The sequence below is a fragment of the Bufo bufo genome, chromosome 7 (genome assembly GCF_905171765.1).
Source record: "Bufo bufo chromosome 7, aBufBuf1.1, whole genome shotgun sequence".
NCBI lineage: Eukaryota > Metazoa > Chordata > Amphibia > Anura > Bufonidae > Bufo > Bufo bufo.
Window position 1 is genome coordinate 25,599,606 of NC_053395.1, and position 20,012 is coordinate 25,619,617.

At 47.2% G+C, this 20,012-nt stretch overlaps 1 protein-coding gene across 3 annotated transcripts in view; it reads right to left on the bottom strand.

Annotated features, from left to right (window-relative positions):
• The window catches only part of LOC121007861 (hexosaminidase D-like), a 52,320-nt gene that overhangs the window by 10,934 nt on the left and 21,374 nt on the right, over window positions 1–20,012 (bottom strand). For all 3 annotated transcript variants that reach the window (XM_040440116.1, XM_040440114.1, XM_040440115.1), the window contains exons 6-9: window positions 18,162–18,326; window positions 16,888–17,071; window positions 16,044–16,115; window positions 93–297 (exon numbers count right to left, since the gene is read on the bottom strand). In XM_040440116.1, coding sequence (XP_040296050.1) covers window positions 93–297; window positions 16,044–16,115; window positions 16,888–17,071; window positions 18,162–18,326 — 626 coding nt within the window. The remainder of the gene's footprint in view (window positions 1–92; window positions 298–16,043; window positions 16,116–16,887; window positions 17,072–18,161; window positions 18,327–20,012) is intronic.

Consider the following 20,012-nt stretch of genomic DNA (forward strand, 5'->3'; position numbering starts at 1 on the left):
GATTCGGGGTCCCAGAGGTGTTCCTGTGTATATGCCATAAATGTCCCAGATGGGAATAACCCTTTGAGCACAACCACCGCATGGTTTCTGACCTCTGCCACCCGGTCAGAGCAATGCCGCTGTAGTGGATCTTGGGGAACTTGCTCATACTGTTGATGACTTTCTTCCACTCCTGGTGGTTCTTCATGTGCAGGTCCATTGGGGTCCACATCTGGGCTGGGCCGGACGCCCCTTTAAAAGCGCTTGCAAACCAAATATTTGTAAATCCACTTTTCTCATATTTAGAAATAAAGGACTCTGAGAACAGAAATATAAGAGATTCCCATTAGATATAAGATCTTCTCAGTGCATGCTAGGCACTCCAGGCTGGTAGGGCTGTACTTTTATATAAGGTCAGTCCTGCCATCCCCGCTGCCTTTACCCCTGTACAGGGAAACTTCCCAAGAAGACCACTCCTTTTTAGACTAATTTTCCTACCCTCTATATTCTACAGAAGCTGCCCCTCTAGAGCAGACCACACATCTATCCGATCAAAGACCACTTTTTCTAGCAAAGTTTTCAGCGGGAACCCCTTTTAAAAGATCATGCATTGGACTTTGTGAACTTGTCTGGATGCAGGTCTGGGCTGTGTCACATCACTGCCCTGGAGTGAGCAGGAGACTGGCAAGGGACATAAGTGCAGGATCTTCGAGAAGGGGAGAGTGCTGCCAAAGAGTAGGGTCATGGTGGGGACTAGGAATGAGAGGGGAGCCATGGTGGGGACTAGGAATGAGAGGTGAGTGAGCCAATCTGGGGACTAGGAATGAGAGAAGGATCCATAACAAAGTATGAAAGGGACCACCACCTATCCAACCAAAGACCACCCAACTATCCAACCAAAGACCTCTTTTACATGCACATTTGTCAGTGAGAACCCCTTTGGAAAGACCATACATTGGACTTACTCGCAGGTCTGGGCTGTGTTGCATTACTGCCCTGGAGTTAGCAGAAGACTTGCAAGGGACATAAGTGGAGGATGTCAGAGAAGGGAAGAGTGCTGCCAAAGAGTAAAGTCATGGTGGGGGCTAGAAATAAGGGGAAGCCATGCTGGGGACCAGGAATGAGAGTGGAGCAATGGTGGCGATTAGGAATGAGAGGGAAGCCTAGTAGAGGACCAGTTAATAAGAGGGGAAGCCATGCCTTGGACTAGGAATGAGAGGGGAGCCATGGTGGGGACCAGGAATGAGAGGGGAGCCATGGTGGGGGACCAGGAATAAGAGGGGAGCCATGGTGGGGGACCAGGAATGAGAGGGGAGCCATGGTGGGGGACCAGGAATGAGAGGGGAGCCATGGTGGGGGACCAGGAATAAGAGGGGAGCCATGGTGGGGGACCAGGAATAAGAGGGGAGCCATGGTGGGGGACCAGGAATGAGAGGGGAGCCATGGTGGGGGACCAGGAATGAGAGGGGAGCCATGGTGGGGACTAGGAATGAGATGGGAGCCATAGTGGGGGACCAGGAATGAGAGGGGAGCCATGGGGGGGACCAGGAATGAGAGGGGGGCCATGGTGAGGACGAGGAATGAGAGGGGAGCCATGGTGGGGTCGAGGAATGAGAGGGGAGGAATGAGAGAGGAGCCATGGGGGGGGGGGGGACTAGGAATGAGATGGGGGCCATGGTGGGGACCAGGAATGAGAGGGGGGCCATGGTGAGGACTAGGAATGAGGGGGGAGCCATGCTGGGGACCAGGAATGAGAGAAAACACCATAACTGAGGAGCATGTATGACAGGGGGAACCATAATGAGGATGAGGAATGCGAAGAGAGCCCTTCTGGGACCAGAAATTATGGGAAGGGCTTGCTGGGGCCTAGGATTGACAGGGGATTCATGGTGGGGACCGGGAGACAAGTTGGAGACCAAGAATCAGAGGGGTGCCATGTTGGGGACCAAACATGATTTGGCAGTCTTGAACTGGGAAAGGAAAGGGTCACCATGGGAACTAAGAAAGAAAGGCAGACACCTATGGTATTGTGTTTGGCATGGGTTACTTGTGCACAGCAAGTCCTAGTCTTGGACTGGTGATATGCTGATGTGATGCCAAGCATAACAAACAACATGATTGACACTTTAACCTTTAGTCTGTATGATTTCTTCTTTAAGAGGACCACTCCCATAAAAAGGTCAGCTCAAAGAGGTTTGCCTGCACTTGGTAAATGTGCAACTCACACGGAGATTTCCAGCAAATCTTGAAATTCAGGCTCCAGTAATAAGAATAATAACCGTGCATTGTCCCCCTCGGCCTCGCCTAACCAGTCGCATTCCATCTGTCTTACTAGTGATGGCGCCAAGTCGTTCCTCAGCCTCCTTACAAGCTAATCGCAGTGATAAGCGGTTTAATGTGCTTTGCATGGCTGTGGAGCTCACAAAGCGAGAAAATCTGCCTCTACCTCATTAGGATCAGGAATTTATTTTAATACGAGAAATACAAAAAAAAACGACAGGACAGAAAATGTCTAAATGCGAAATGAAGAGCAAATACGCGGCTGCAGAGAAGACTCCGAAAGTCTCAACCAACATTAATATGCAACGTACAAAGACATAGCTAACACCGTGCAGAATAGACAGACTCCTCCCTGACTGCAGGGGGCAGCATTATACACTCCATCCCTGCACGTTTCTACCTCCGTTTGGGCCATGTTTAAATTTTCAGCCTTTATCTGATAGAGGTTAGATGACAGTACATACGCTATTCTTGCCATGTAGCACATATATAGATTAACTCTCTTCCAAGAGACTGAAAGCTCCGTCTGCAGTGCCACCTAGTGGAGGTAGCTAGTACCCTACAGTGCATGTCTGACCCTTTATCAGTTATCACGCCTAAAGATATTTCAAACACCAAGAGCATTCTCCACCTGAAAGAGGTTGCCCCATGAAAAATATTCTGCACTTTTCAAACCAGCACCTGGATCTGAATACTTTTGTAATTGCATATAACCAAAAGTATAGCCACTGAGTTATTCAATAAAATGTATGTGTATAGCGCCACCTGCTGTTTGTGGTCTTCCTTATTTCTTTGCCCACTTTGCCGAGGTGGACGCACGTGCACAGTTCCATCCTTCAACTGCCTCTTGAGCTGTAATAGGGAGAGAGCTGCAGCAGAAGGGAAATGCCCACATGATTTGCAGCAGAAAGGACACACTCCTGAGCTGCCAGCTTGATATAAATCTAGCAGAGCAATTGGAGCAATGAATGGGGAGATCTCTGGATCCATGTGAGGTACAGGGCTGGTTCTAGCTTTTTTAGAAAGAGAAGATTGTCAGGTACGGAATGATGTGTGGATTTTTGATTTTTGTCAGGTCCCATGGTCTTCATGGTTCGTATCGCTGCATAAGTGCACCTAAAGCAGAGGCATTAGGGTCACCTGAGGCAGGGTAATAGTAGGGATCCTGGAGCAGAGGTATTAGGGGGCAACTGGAGAAGAGGAAATATTAGGGGTGCATTTAGAGTGGGGGCATCTGAAGGTGTGGCACTAATGGGGGTGCACCTAAAGCAGAGCCATTGGGGGGACCTAGGGCAGAGTCCCCCCAATGCCACTCAGAACTCTGCAGAGAGCAGCACACATACACAGATCTAAGTTTGGGCAAACTAACTGAGTAAAAAAAAAAAATCATACAAGTCGCCTTGTAGTAACTTTCTCTACATGATAAATGTCTATTGCTGAAGTGAGAGGACCCCTTTAACCACTTGAAGTGTGCTACACTTAATAGGGTTAGGCATGCTGCGGTTTGCTCTCCGGTATGAGAACGGAACGGAGGGGCGCGGTCTGGCCACCGAGGCGCGCGGATGCTTAGAGTCTGAGCTCCCGAGACAGCACGGTCTAAAGCGACTTTGAAGCGACATACCAAGCGGTGAACCCACTTACACTGGAGGGGAACCTCCTCAGTACCGCTACCGATATGGCTGGGCGGAAGAAAAGAGTGGTCAAACAACCTCAGCTCACCAAGCAGGCAGAGACCAAGATGGCGCCGAGGAGACGCCCAACTCATTGCCAGAGAGGACAGACTCAGCATCTGAGCTGCAGCGCTCTCCACCAGCCTCACATGGGTTTGAACATACCGTCCCATCAGCGGGCGACTTTGATCCTGTGCCGGGTCCGGGACCTGGAGACGCACAGCTACGCCACCGGCCCGGAGCAGAGTGTGCGCCCTGCCGGCTCTCCAAGCACGCAACAGGTCCACCTACAATCCCGAAAGCCTGAGGAACAAACTCAGACACCCTCACAACAAGGTACTCAGGGCCGGGGTTGGGAGTCCGCGGAAGAGGGGGAAGCTGCCCTACTAGCAATGCCAGTCTACAATATTGCCCTAACCGATACCACCATGCGGGACATGTTATTTCTGTTGTGTTTTTTATCCATGACAGGTCCTGACTAATATGAACTCCCAAGAATCTGAAACTTTGAACTATCTCCACGTTTCCACCATTAATGCTAATGGGATGGTGTCCATTTTGTTTCTTCTTCCTAAAATCCAGAATTAGCTCCTTTGTTTTCTTGGTATTGAGTAGGAGGTTGTTGTTCTGACTCCATCTCTCTAGGTTCTCAACCTCTTTCCTATCGGCTGTTTCATCATTGTTGGAGATCAGGCCTATCGCGGTCGTGTCATCTGCACATTGTATAATGGTATTGGTATTGTGAATAGGTTTACAGTCATTGGTGAAGAGGGAGTAAAGGAGAGGGCTCCACACACAGCCTTGCGGTACCCCAGGGTTTAGTGTTAGGGATGAAGAGAAGGGCTTGCCCATGAGTACGACTTGTGGTCTTTTTGTAAGAAGATCCAGTATCCAGTTGCACAGGTCTGAGCTGAGACCCAAGTTGTTCAGTTTCGTTGCCAACTTGTTGGGAGGGATGGTGTTAAAGGCCGAGCTGTAATCAATGAACAGCATCCGCACATAGCTGTCTCTCTGCTCCAGTGTGACAGCGCAGTGTGAAGGGTCAGTGACACAGCATCCTCAGCCGACCTATGTGCTCTGTAAGCAGACTGGTATTGGTCCATGGAGGTGCAGATCTTGCTCTTCATGTGCCTGAGGCAGACATCCCAACCTGCAAAAACTCATTTCAGGGAGGTTTTCTTTCACAAACTTTTTATTAAATTTTCCAAACATATGCAGTATCTGAACACTTTGTTCTATGGTGTGGAGGGCTGGGCTCATTACCCTGCCCCAAATTATCATATTTATGTATATGATTAAAGGGATTCTGTCACCACCTATAAGCCCTGTGAGCTAAACATCTGCTCATGTCCAGGGCAGCATTCTGATTCTTAAGGTGGCCTTATAAAAGCTATTTGTGGCTTTATTCTGCGGAAAAACAGGTTTTACTAACCTGTCAATCATTGAATTAAGGTGCCCAGGCAGGGGAGGACTGTGGATGCATGGTGCCCGGCCGCACGCATCGCCGTTCGTGCCCAGCGCCGCCTTCTACTCCTCAGTGCCGCCTCTCCTTCTCCCTCCCTCCCTCCCTCCCTCCCCCTCCTCCCGCTTTGAGATCCCGCGCGTGCGCACAGGCTCAGCCTGATGCGCCGTTGCGGACTGCTGGCATCAGGGCTGGTGCAAGGATTTTTGCCACCCTAGGCAAAAGCTAATTTTGCCGCCCCTTGACTCCGCCCATTGACCAAGCCCCTTTACCCTCCCCTTTACCCGCCCTCCATTATGTAATTTGCCCCCCAGTGCTCCACTAAGTAATACTGCCCCCACAGACAGTGCACAGTCACACTGGCCTCCAGCCAGGCTCCATTATGTAATTTGAAATTGCCGCCAAAACCCCCCCACCCACGTACATACTTGTGTCGTTCGCTGACGCTGATGATCCTGCAGTCTAGTCTGTACTTGCTGCCGGTGTCCAGTGATATTTCCCTACCCCAAAATACTTCAATACCCTGAGTCGTCACGTCACTTCCTGTTGTGACATCCTGGATATGACGTTGCATAAGATCATGTGTATCGGCGCGAGATCCCGCAAGACCCGTGACCTCCGGTCTCGCGCCGAAGTGACTGAAGAAACTCATGCCGGTGTTCTGCCACTTTTCTATACCCGGAAGTGATGTAGCTGCATCGGAAGTCACGTGGACGCGTTGGAATCAGCTAGAGGAGGGGGTGTGCGCGCTGCGCAAGCGCATTCGGCTAAAGTATAGTAATCTGGCAGAATGCCGCGAGCCCGTAATCTACATTAATTTGTACGCTTGCCACGCATCGGTCTCGGCCTCGCTGCGCTCGGCATTTGCTAAGACTGTCTCTATGCTACCATTGATAGTAAAGAAAGAAATGGATGGTAAAGAAAGAGATAGATGGTAAAGAAAGAGATGGATGGTAAAGAAAGAGATGGATAGTGAAGAAATGGAGGGCTTGGAAAATGCAGGGGCGTTCTGCCAGATTAACATACTTTAGCAGAATGCGCTTGCGCAGCGCGCACACCCCCTCCTCCAGCTGATTCCAAGGCGTCCGCGTGACTTCCGGTGCAGCTACATCACTTCCGGGTATAGACTTTTGTCCGGGTATAGAAAAGTGGCAAAACACCAGGCGCGCAGGATCGCAGCGCATCCATGATCCGGCCGGCAAGTACAGGAACGAACAGAAGGAATCAAGCAGCCGCAGGGAATGATGTGAGAGATAGATCACAAGTAGGGGGGCGTGGCGCGGGCGGCGGCTAGTCGGGATTCGGACTCCAGAGCGCCGGCGCCCCCAGGCAGAGTGCGCTCTATGCGGTGGCCTACTCTGCTTATGGGTGGCGCCGGCCCTGGCTGGCATCGGCTTCTTCTTGCACTGTGCGCACACGCCGAGAAGGGGACACTGCTACAGGTTGCCGGAAAGGTTCACTGCGAGTAAACTAGAGATGGGAAGTTTGGATCTTTCACATGAATCGGTTCATTTGAATCAGTTCATTCAAATGAACCGAATCATGAATCGAATCTTCGGTTCATTCGCTGAGCTGACAAGAAGCAAGTGAACCAAAGCTTAGGTTGCGCAATGCGCATGCGCGGATGCTTCCATTCTTCCATTCACTTGCTGACTCGCTGAGTCAGGAAGTTTATTCTTTAAAACCCTGTGTGTAATTATCTACCCCACTGTAGGAAAAAAACAAGCATCGGGGGGGGGGGGGGGGGGGAATTTAACACTGGGGTAAATAATATAATTAAAATGGAGGGTTAAATGTGTAAATGTATTTAAAAAAAATACATCTCTCTCAATAGTTATATAGCTACTGAATGAGACAGAAGAAGGGATGCCTTTAACATATATATCTCCTTGAGAAGCCAATTTGACCCTAAAGGGTTAATTCAACCTGTAATCTAAACTCTGTGTCCTGTCACTTCTCTTATCTCTCTGCTCTGCTATCAGTAAACCTTTCCAGGATATATTGTCTCACATGCCGGTGTCAGGGAGCCGCTATCTAATAGAGGGAGACTCCCTGAAGGTCCGGGAGACTTGAGATCCCTGCTGAGGACAAGTTGTTCGAAGCACTTCATGGCAATAGGAGTGAGAGCCACCGGGCGATAATCACTGAAGGTCTTCACCCCGGCCTGTTTTGGAATTGGGACAATTGTGGAGGACTTCAGGCAAGTAGGGACAATGGCCGGCTCTAGTGAGCTGTTAAACATACTGGTAAACACAGTGTTTTCAGCTGTTTAGCACAGTTTTTTAGGACTTTTCCAGGAACTTCATCAGGGCCAGCTGCTTTGTGAGGATTAATGTGGTTTAGGGCCCCTTCTACCTCATGTGCTCTCAGCATCAGGGAACATGACGGAGCCTCTTGCTGGGCTAATTTGATGACAGGCAGCTCATTGTCTTTGTCAAATCGTGCAATAAAATGATTTAGGTCATCAAGAGAGAAAGAATTTCCAGTGTTGATAGAACAGGTGTTGCTCTTATAATTGGTAATGGACTTGATACCGGCCACATGCGTCGGGAATCAGAGCTTGTAAAATGAGGTTGTATTTGTGTTTTGTAGCTTCGCCTCCTTCATGCCCCTCTTCAGATTGGACCTGGCCGTTTTGTACTCCTCTGAGTCTCCCTTTCGGAAATCAATGTCACGTGTCTTCAAAAGGTTTTGGACATTTCTGTTTATCCATGGTTTCCTATTTGGGAAGGTCCGAATGATTTTGGTATCAGTGACATTGTCCATGCAAAATGTAATATAGGATAGGACAGAGGAGGCCTATATGTTTAAGTCTGTGTGATTTTCCTTTGTAGCTGCCTGTTTAAACAAATCCCAATCTGTGTCCTCAAAACAATCCTCGAGTTTATATCCAGATCTGGTTTTATAGGTTTTATTCCCACCTCATCTTTGGGAAGCTCTGTTTGAATGGAGTTAATACGATGCCCGTGTTATCTCACGCTGCCTATGTCCGTAAGACACGAGCGCCCTGGCTGGGAGGCGCTTTGCATCTCTTTGGTTTTCTCCTACGAGAATTATGCATTGATGTTTATACTACTGTATTATGGTTATTTCCTTCGTTAGCCTAAATGTGAATGGTTTAAACAGTCCAATGCGCAGAGCGTGCCTTTGGAGGAAAGCCAAAACCTTACAGTGCGACATCTTAGGGGCTCAGGAGACACATTTACTCCAAAAAGACGCATATAGATTAAGGCACATACAATTCCCCCACATATTTCAATCTCATTTCCACTCTAAATCCAGAGGGGTTATGATAGCCATCAAAAATACTGTTGCATTTTCCCACGTGGAAGACTATCTGGATCCAGTTAGTGGTGTTTGGAGATTTTAACTTTACAACAGACCCAAACGTGGACACCTCCTCTCCACAGAGGAGAGGCACTTCCTCTATGGCCTCGGCCTTTTGGAAGGAGGAGCTGTATGATATTTGGCGCATACACCACACATCCGCCAAAGATTATACGTTCCATTCTGGGGTCCTCAATGTATATTCTCGGATAGATATGTTTATAATAGACAGATCGTTGCTTAGTAAAGCAACCGATTCCTTATTGGAATTGATCAAATGGTCCGATCATGCAGCGGTCACTTTGAAACTCTCCGATTTCTCTTCTCGGTATCTATGGAGGAGCAACCCCATTTTACTCTCTAATCCCCAACATCTCGCATCGAATCTGATCTAAAAGACTTCTTTGAATTTGACGTACAACCCCAGACTGACCCAGTGACTCTGTGGAGCGCCCATAAGGGCATGCATCAGAGGGTCGTTCATACAGCAGGGTGCGATGCGTAAGAGACAAATGGAAGCGGTCATTTCATCCCTATTATCCAAATTACAACAAATAGAAATTAAAAACAAGGCGGATCCCTCACCTCAGTAGGCTGAAGAACAGGTCAGGCAGGAGCTGAGGAACCAAATGCTTGCCTCATTTGAAAAAATGTTTCGCAAGACGAAAGTGACTTACTACTCAAGGAAACAAGGCGTGTAAATTATTAGCATCTAGTTTTAAAGTGAGACATATGAAGAGCAGACTCCCCCATCTTATCCACCCTCGGACCCTAGTTAAGGTATACTCCCCTATAGATATAGCAAATGGTTTCCAGGCTTAATATTCAAGTCTCTACAACCTAATAGATTCTAATCCTGCCCCGGCTAACTTGGAAGACTTAAACTCTTACCTCAACTCCCTGGACATGCCCAATATAACTGGCCCCCAACTCCAGGCTCTTAACTCTCAAATAACTATAGTGGAAGTGGAAGTGGTGATTAACTCTTTACCACGCGATAAAGCCCCAGGTCCTCATTTATTATTATAAGCATTTTAAACAGACTCTGGGCCCAAACTTAAAGAGATTTCTGCCAATCTGCCCTTACATCTGGCTCATTCCCCACTGAAAACCTGCAGGCAATTATCATCACCCTCCCCAAGCCGGGTAAAACCCCTGATAGGCCTCAAAATTTCAGGCCTCTCTCTTTATTGAACCAGGACATAAAAATCTACGCAAAACTGCTGGCTATGCGGCTGGCCAAGATTCTTCCCTCTATTATCAACGAGGATCAAACTGGCTTCGTTCCCACTCAACAACCCTACTATAATCCCAGGAGAATGCTGGGCATTTTCCACCATGTAAACTCGCACAGAACGCCCATGTTGGCCTTGGCTTTGGACGCCGAGAAGGCTTTCGATAGGCTCCGCTGGTCGTTTGCCTTCTCGGTGCTCTCACGGATGGGCTTCCAGGGCCCTATTGTGAAGGCTATTGGAGCTCTTTATAGCCGTCCAACATTTTTGTGAACGGAGCCCTTTCAGAGGCGTTCAATCTAACAAACGGCACCAGGCAGGGTTGCCCCCTGTCCCCCTTGATTTTTATAATAGCCATGGAACCTTTAGCACAAAAAATTAGGCAAGATCCGCAAATTTCCGGAGTGTTAATAGGGAGTCGCTCCCATGTCATCTCCCTTTATGCGGATGACGTGCTCCTTTCTCTCGCAAACCCCGAGGTCTCTTTAGAGGCGGTGATGGATCAAATATCTCGTTACGGTGATCTTTCATATTACCACCTCAAACTCCTCCAAAACTCAAGCCTTGCCAGTTAATATGCCTGAACCCGTGGTGACAACTCTCCGAGCCACATGGGACTTTGACTGGCAAAAGGAAAACATTAAATATCTAGGTACCAATATGACCCATTCTGTGTCACAACTATATGCACTTAATTATGGATCTCTTACTCTCCACTGAAAGGGAATTAATAGACTTTAGTAAACACGAAACCTCTTGGATGGGGAGGATTGCGGCTTTTAAGATGTTCATCCTCCCTAAATTCCTCTATACACTGCGTGCAGAATTATTAGGCAAATGAGTATTTTGACCACATCATCCTCTTTATGCATGTTGTCTTACTCCAAGCTGTATAGGCTCGAAAGCCTACTACCAATTAAGCATATTAGGTGATGTGCATCTCTGTAATGAGAAGGGGTGTGGTCTAATGACATCAACACCCTATATTAGGTGTGCATAATTATTAGGCAACTTCCTTTCCTTTGGCAAAATGGGTCAAAAGAAGGACTTGACAGGCTCAGAAAAGTCAAAAATAGTGAGATATCTTGCAGAGGGATGCAGCACTCTTAAAATTGCAAAGCTTCTGAAGCGTGATCATCGAACAATCAAGCGTTTCATTCAAAATAGTCAACAGGGTCGCAAGAAGCGTGTGGAAAAACCAAGGCGCAAAATAACTGCCTATGAACTGAGAAAAGTCAAGCGTGCAGCTGCCAAGATGCCACTTGCCACCAGTTTGGCCATATTTCAGAGCTGCAACATCACTGGAGTGCCCAAAAGCACAAGGTGTGCAATACTCAGAGACATGGCCAAGGTAAGAAAGGCTGAAAGACGACCACCACTGAACAAGACACACAAGCTGAAACGTCAAGACTGGGCCAAGAAATATCTCAAGACTGATTTTTCTAAGGTTTTATGGACTGATGAAATGAGAGTGAGTCTTGATGGGCCAGATGGATGGGCCCGTGGCTGGATTGGTAAAGGGCAGAGAGCTCCAGTCCGACTCAGACACCAGCAAGGTGGAGGTGGAGTACTGGTTTGGGCTGGTATCATCAAAGATGAGCTTGTGGGGCCTTTTTGGGTTGAGGATGGAGTCAAGTTCAACTCCCAGTCCTACTGCCAGTTTCTGGAAGACACCTTCTTCAAGCAGTGGTACAGGAAGAAGTCTGCATCCTTCAAGAAAAACATGATTTTCATGCAGGACAATGCTCCATCACACGCGTCCAAGTACTCCACAGCGTGGCTGGCAAGAAATGGTATAAGAGAAGAAAATCTAATGACATGGCCTCCTTGTTCACCTGATCTGAACCCCATTGAGAACCTGAGGTCCATCATCAAATGTGAGATTTACAAGGAGGGAAAACAGTACACCTCTCTGAACAGTGTCTGGGAGGCTGTGGTTGCTGCTGCACGCAATGTTGATGGTGAACAGATCAAAACACTGACAGAATCAATGGATGGCAGGCTTTTGAGTGTCCTTGCAAAGAAAGGTGGCTATATTGGTCACTGATTTGTTTTTGTTTTGTTTTTGAATGTCAGAAATGTATATTTGTGAATGTTGAGATGTTATATTGGTTTCACTGGTAAAAATAAATAATTGAAATGGGTATATATTTGTTTTTTGTTAAGTTGCCTAATAATTATGCACAGTAATAGTCACCTACACACACAGATATCCCCCTAAAATAGCTAAAACTAAAAACAAACTAAAAACTACTTCCAAAAATATTCAGTTTTGATATTAATGAGTTTTTTGGGTTCATTGAGAACATGGTTGTTGTTCAATAATAAAATTAATCCTCAAAAATACAACTTGCCTAATAATTCTGCACTCCCTGTATGTATTGCACCCTGTCTGCTTCAATCTCAGAAAATTTTTCAACCCGGGCACAAACATTATTATCCAAATACATCTGGAAAGGGAAACAGCCCAGAGTTGCTCGAGAGATTATTAGGAGAAATCGTCGCTTGGGGGGCCTAGCTGTTCCGGACCTTAGATTGTACTATCTAGCATCGACGGTTTCAATGCTAAAGGGCTGGGCGTGATCAGATACAGAAATCCCATGGGTTCAATTGGAAATGACACAGGCTGCCCCCCCCCCCCTTTTTGCTGACAGATCTGTTACATCTACCATTTTGGAAATCCCCCATCCCCAAACATCTGAGCCCGACAGTGCTGGCATCTGTAAAGGCCTGGACTCAATATCACACTTTAGCCGACTCGGACAGCCCCCCTTCCCTCGCCTCTCTACCTCTTTCTATGCTCCAAGCTATGCTCCCACACTCAGATTTATCCCTCTGGACCCTGAACACAAATCTGAGAGTGGAGAGCTTGTTTGAAGATGGGGTGTTACAATCCTTTCAAAAACTTCGGGACTATTTATCCCTCCCGGCGACTGAATTTTACAAATACCTTCAGATTCGTCATTTGTTGCAGACTTTACAACAGTCAGGTTTAAAAATGGACAAGCTAGCAAAGGCATTTATTTCGGGCAATGCTAAAGGGCTGAAACCTTCAAATTGGGTCGGGTGGAGTAGAGAGTTATATAAACGCTCCCAACCCATGCGTACATGGGAGAGGACCTTAAATGTATCCATCACTGACACAGAATGGCTTGGAGCCCTCAGGGCGATCCACAAATATCTTAAATGTACCTCCCACATTGAGTCAGCGCTTAAGACCGTATTACAAGAAGTAGGCTTTAAGGGCTTGACCTGACTAGGTGGCGACACCCCACCATGTAATGAGGTTACCCTCTCTCAGGCTTGATGACTAATTGTAATGTTCTATATATATATATATATATATATATATATATATATATATATATATATAGCTTTGCACAATTATAAGCACCAATGTTGTTACGGTATGTTTTTCTTTATCCTTTTGTTATCGTGATGCACTGTTGCATTGCGTAATTGTTATGCTTTTCTCACAGTGTATCCTGTCCGGGTATTCCCAGTTATTGTTTTATATGCCATGTAAAACCTTAATAAAAAAAAACAATTGAAACGGAGAACGGAACGGAATTCATTTTTGAGCATTCCGTTCTGTTCAGTTACATTTTGTCCCTATTGACAATGAATGGGGACAAAACGGAAGCTATGACCCATGACGGATCTCAATACCGGAAAATATTAACGCTAGTGTGAAAGTAGCCCAAGTCTTTTAAAGTGTTGGAGCAATTTCAAGTACCACGTTGCTAGGTTTCTATTTCCCTTACAGCTGCTGTCAGAAAGGCAGTCCACGTCTTCTCGGAGGCATCCATTGAGGCCATAGCTTTATTTTTATTTTTTTTAAGTTTTAAGTAGTCTACCTGACGGTAGAGGTTGCTGAGGTCATAAAGGATGAAATGGACCCTACTACTGATTCATTTACGTTCTACACCGATAGTAAGGTTGTACTTGGATACATATACAACCAGACAAGACAATTTTACATATACATTAGCAATAGAGTTGAACGCTTCAGAAGCTTCTCCACGCGAGGACAGTGGCATTACATCTCCACTGATCTCAATCTAGCTGACCGCGGAACAAGGTCTACTCCTGTTTCAGGCCTCATTGATCACATGTTGCTGTCACCGCCAAGTTTCTTGTTTCAGGACCTTTGTTTATTACCTGCTGAGGCCAGTTATGAATTGGTGGAACCCAAGTCTGATCAAGAAATCAGACCTACAAACTCTACGCTCTATACTACAGCGATTCCTAAATTAAAGGGTTTCTGTCACCCCACAAAACTCATTATTTTTTTTTTGGATAGTTAGATTCCTTATAGGGCGATATAGGAGAATATAATAGTCTTACAGTACTTACTTTCATGCGGCCGATTCTTTATAAAACGAAGTTTTATAATATGTAAATGAGGGCTCTACCAGCAAGTAGGGCGTCTACTTGCTGGTAGCCGCAGCAGCAATCCGCCCCCTCGCCGTGTTGATTGACAGGGCCAGCCGGGATCTCCTCCTCCGGCCGGCCCTGTCAGTAATTCAAAAATCGCGCGCCTCTGGTCATTCGGCGCAGGCGCTCTGAGATGACGAGGCTCGTCTCCTCAGCACTCCCTCAGTGCACCTGCGCCGATGACGTCTTCTCTTTCGGTGATGTCATCGGCGCAGGTGCACTGAGGAGACGAGCCTCCTCATCTCAGAGCGCCTGCGCCGAATGACCAGAGGCGCGCGATTTTTGAATTACTGACAGGGCCGGCCGGAGGAGGAGATCCCGGCTGGCCCTGTCAATCAACACGGCGAGGGGGCGGATTGCTGCTGCGGCTACCAGCAAGTAGACGCCCTACTTGCTGGTAGAGCCCTCATTTACATATTATAAAACTTCGTTTTATAAAGAATCGGCCGCATGAAAGTAAGTAAGACTATTATATTCTCCTATATCGCCCTATAAGGAATCTAACTATCCAAAAAAAAAAAAAAGAGTGTTGTGGGGTGACAGAAACCCTTTAAGGCTCAAGACACACTGCTTTGAGCGTTTCTCTAGACGGTCATCTCTTGTACGAGGTACTGCTAGTCTAATCCACATTGCTCGATCTTGTGCAAAAGGATATCTCTTCAGGCTGCCATTGTTGGCCCAACTGTAAGGATAACCCTTCAGTGGTGGATATTGAACTTGCAGGAGAAGCTGTCATTCGGTGTGAAGTGCAAGAAACTTAGTATGAAGGAAGCCTACCATAAAGGAATTTCCATCTTTAAACATTTCCACTGGATTACAATGGGGGTGGGTGGAAGTGTCGGCATGTTGTGGCTTCCCCGATCCGAAGATGGGTTTCCCTTGGAACTTACTGGATTACTTTCTTCATAATTTGCTGTTCCAGAATGTGACTTAGACTATACCATTGTTATTGTTCTAGGTACACAGACTTCTATAGAACATTTCGTTCAGAAATATTATAGTGAAATCTAAAGATTTCAGACAGGGAGTGTCATGTCTCATGTCTTTATGGTTCATTATCATTAGTGTAATCTTAGCATTGAATTGTATTGCTGCATACATTTGTCCCTCTTGTCTCCCTGTTCTTGCTGCCTCCTCCCTCCTTCTTGCCCATAATAGCCATTTTTTTTTGGTGCATACTGTTTTGGTGCATAACTACAAGATTTCAGCTTGGAATAAATTCAGCTGGATTCTTCACACATCCCTGAGCAGTTGAGTAAATCTCTGTCTGATGAGAGTCTGAAGTAAGTACATAGTTCAATACAGATTGCCATTGTTACATGGAACCATTGAGCACAACACTTATCGTCAGGATATTGAGTCAGAACAGTTTTTACATCAATCATGGGATAACCCCTTTAAAGTGCTTGGTTTGGCAGATATCCTTCGTCATGCTGCAAGGCCTGTTAAAGGGTATTGGGCACTGACTACATTGTAGTGCCACCTAGTGAAGGTATCTATAGAGACTTTCTCTTGGAAGAGAGCCAATCTGCATATATGCTTTTTGCAGGGAGCACCACCCTAGCCTATAAAGCTCTTTATGTCACAAAACAGATAAATGTAGAAATATGTCCCAATACTCGACCGATCAGAAAAACAATGAGGTTCGGGTCTTACCTGTTTGCTCCATATTGAAATTGCCATGGTAGAGCCATAGAACTGGAGACACGTGCTTTGTGATCCCGGAGGCTGCAAGAGATTGTGTGACATCAAGTGAAAAGCAATATAAGAAGTCAGATATAGTTGTAGCTTATTACACAAGAGTCAGTTCAGCAAATCAGATTGGCATTGGCAGCATCTGCCACTATTCTAATGCATATGGAGGTCTCCTGACTGACAGGGAAATCCTATGCGTCTTACAGCACGCTTGAGACCTGGTATCACTACACCTTGCTCTCTTCCACTAGCCTAGTGTTTGGCTTCCATTCCCTTCCTAATAATGCATGATCATATGACTGGACAAGTCACTGCCTCCTACGGGATCAGTACACTCATACGCTGAAATACTCTGTGCTGCTGGGGAGCCTCCTTTCACTGTGAACAAACAAGTCACTGCCTCCTGCAAAAGCAGCATGCTCATATCCTGAAATATACTGGCTGCAAAACACAAACCTATAGTTTCCGACCTACTACTTGTCTCCATCACCCCATCATGGCGCTGACTTGACACACGCAGCCCTATCCTCACAAACATAACCACTTCCTGCCCTAACATCAGCACGCTCATCTTTTTAAACACCGACGCGGTAGGTTTTTGCTCCTTTCATTAACAGTTGGTGACCTTGCACATTTGTACGTTTCTCCCCTTGTCAGGTACATGCAACATGTCAAAGAAAGTGGACAGGTCGCTGCCTCCCCCAAGTTCAGCACACTCATCTGCTGCTGCTGCAATCTTTGCCATGATCTGATTGGATACAGTGGGTCATAGCTCCACCCACTTCTCGCTCCGATTGGCTCTTACCCCGTATGCTCTTTGTGCTCAGCTTTCTCAGCATATCATCCCATATGAGCTGGTTCTTCTCGGGGAACTCAGCATGGAGGAAGCTGACCACATTCTTCAAGTGAGAGAGGAACATCTTGCCCAGGTCTCCTTTGTTACCGTTTAGCCAGGATTTGGAGTCCTGCCCTTCCCCCAGATGGTAAACCTTTAGATATGGAGGATAGGAGGTAGTTATAATGGATGGTCTAGTCTACAAGGCAAGGCCACATTTACAACAGCCTCAATCTATATATAATATTCAGAAACCCTGTAAACAGATTCCTTCTTGTTCTGATCACATCATACTCTCTTCACCTCATGAGCTACAATTTTAGATTTGTGCGCTTTCCGCTTGGAACCTGTCGGCACTCTGCTGACGGACACACCTCCAGACGCGGTCTCCTGCTCTGGCTGTACAGTGGCACCAGGACAACCAGTGCCTAAAGATGTCAGAGCTGGCGTCCTTTGTTAGAGGGAATCGTCATGCATTACCCGGTACTTAAGATATCGTCCCTGACCCTGTTCTTGTTTTTGTAGGGCCATCACTATTTGGCTATCAATCCTGACCTTTGCTTTGCTCCCGCCTTACACTTTTTCAATACTGCTCCTGGTACTGACTTCTGGCTGATTCCTGACTACGCTCCTATCTCATACTTTGAGATGTCACATCCTGTCTACTCTTCCGGTGTCTATCCTTGGCTCCATTCTTGACCATGGCATTGCGACGCTAATCCAAAGTCAACCTCCTGCAGCAAATTCCTTTAAGCCGGGAATACACATTAGTTAACCTGACGATTTTGGTGGCAGAGGCCGACCATGTAATGCGTATAGGGGCCCCCACGGCAGATGTGGGTTGGATTTCAGTGCACCCAATCCTTCTCTCTCCTGGTAACATCTGTTGAGGGAAAGTTGGGAGCTCCCCATACACATGAGAGATTGCCTAGAAATGTGGGTTCAGCCAACCACAGTGTAATGTATATAGGGGCCTAACATCTGTCACAGTTCACCGCTGTGAACATGCATTGTAAAGCTACTGAACAAGCAGGGGGCGCTGGGAAGTGTTGGATCTTGTCACCTGAGAGCTAATGGCAAACCAGGATAGCTCTGAATGCAGCTGCTGGCATGGCTGACATGCATTATTAGCCCCAAATCAGTACATGATCCTGCAAAGTCAACACAGTTTCCTCAATGTGTCCGCTTTACAGCAGTGTGGTGAAAGCAAGTGAACGGCACCTTCCTAGGATAAGTGTTCTTACCTCGTCAGATCCAATATGGACCCAACTGCTCATTGGATGCTTTTGAAGAACCTGAGTGAGGATCATCTTGACCAGCGGCAGGGTTTCCATATTGTGAGGGTTCAGGCTGTTGGGGTAACGATCCACCTCCCTCAGCGCTTTGTACTTGTCGTGCTTCAGGACGTACTGTATAGAAGGAAGCGCTTATTTTAGCTTATGTAAAACTGCCCCTATCGTAGCAAAAAAAACGGACACCAGTTACCTGTACGTAAGGATTCATATCTGGATGGAGTTAGACTTAGGGTCCATTCACACGTCCGTTTTTTCTTTCCTGATCTGTTCCGTTTTTTCAGGAACAGATCTGGACCCATTCATTTTCAATGGGTCCTGGAAATAATCGGACAGCACAATGTGTGCTGTCCGTTTCCGTTGTTCCGTTCCGCATGTCCGAAAAAATATAAAACATGTTCTATTCTTTTCCGCAAAAATCGGATCCTGGACCAATACAAAGTCAATGGATCCGCAAAAAACGGAAGACATTCGTATGTCATTACGTATGTCATCCGTTTTATGCGGATTCCGTTCCTGGAAATTAGGCTTCCTCCCCAGTATTATGTGACCAGTGCAGCCCCCCTCCCTCTATATTCATTGGTGGCCAGTGCGGCAGTGCGGATTCCCAGTAAGTTTTCTACAGATCAGATTTTTCACTTCGTGAAAAACTCAGATCCGACAGTATATTCTAACACAGAGGCGTTCCCATGGTGATGGGGACGCTTCTAGTTAGAATCTACTGAGAACGGTGTACATGACTGCCCCCTGCTGCCTGGCAGCACCCGATCTCTTACAGGGGGCTGTGATCTGCACAATTAACCCCTCAGGTGCTGCGCCTAAGGGGTTAATTGTGCATATCATAGCCCCCTATAAGAGATCAGGGGCTGCCAGGCAGCAGGGGGCAGACCCCCCTCCCTCCCCAGTATTAAATGTGACCAGTGCGGCCTTACCTCCCCCCCCCCCATCATTGGTGGCCAGTGCGGATTCCCAGTATTAATAAATGTGCCCAGTGCGGTCTCACCTCTTCCCCCCCCCCCCCCATCATTGGTGGCAGCGGAGAGTTCCGATCGGAGTCCCAGTTTAAATCGCTGGGGCTCCGATCGGTTACCATGGCAGCCAAGACGCTATTGCAGTCTTGGCTGCCATGGTTACTTAGCAATAAATACAAGCATTATACTTACCTGCGACTGCGAGCTGCGATGTGTGTCCGGCCGGGAGCTCCTCCTACTGGTAAGTGACAGGTCTGTGCTAAAAGCAATGCGCCGCACAGACCTGTCACTTACAAGTAGGAGGAGCTCCCGGCCGGTCAGACATCGCAGCTCGCAGTCGCAGGTAAGTATAATGCTTCTATTTATTGCTAAGTAACCATGGCAGCCAAGACTGCAATAGCATCTTGGCTGCCATGGTAACCGATCGTAGCCCCAGCGATTTAAACTGGGACTCCGATCGGAACTCTCCGCTGCCACCAATGATGGAGGGGGGGGGGAGAGGCGAGACCGCACTGGGCACATTTATTAATACTGGGAATCCGCACTGCCACCAATGATGATGGGGGAAGGGGGGGAAGAGGTGAGGCCGCACTGGGCACATTTATTAATACTGGGAATCCGCACTGCCACCAATGATGGGGGGGGGGGGAGAGGTGAGGCCGCACTGGTCACATCCGCACTGGCCACCAATGAATATAGAGGGGGGGGCCGCACTAGTCACATTTAATACAGGGGAGGGAGGGGGTCTGCCCCCTCCTGCCTGGCAGCACCTGATCTCTCACAGGGGGCTATGATTCGCACAATAATTGTGCGGATCACAGCCCCCTGTAAG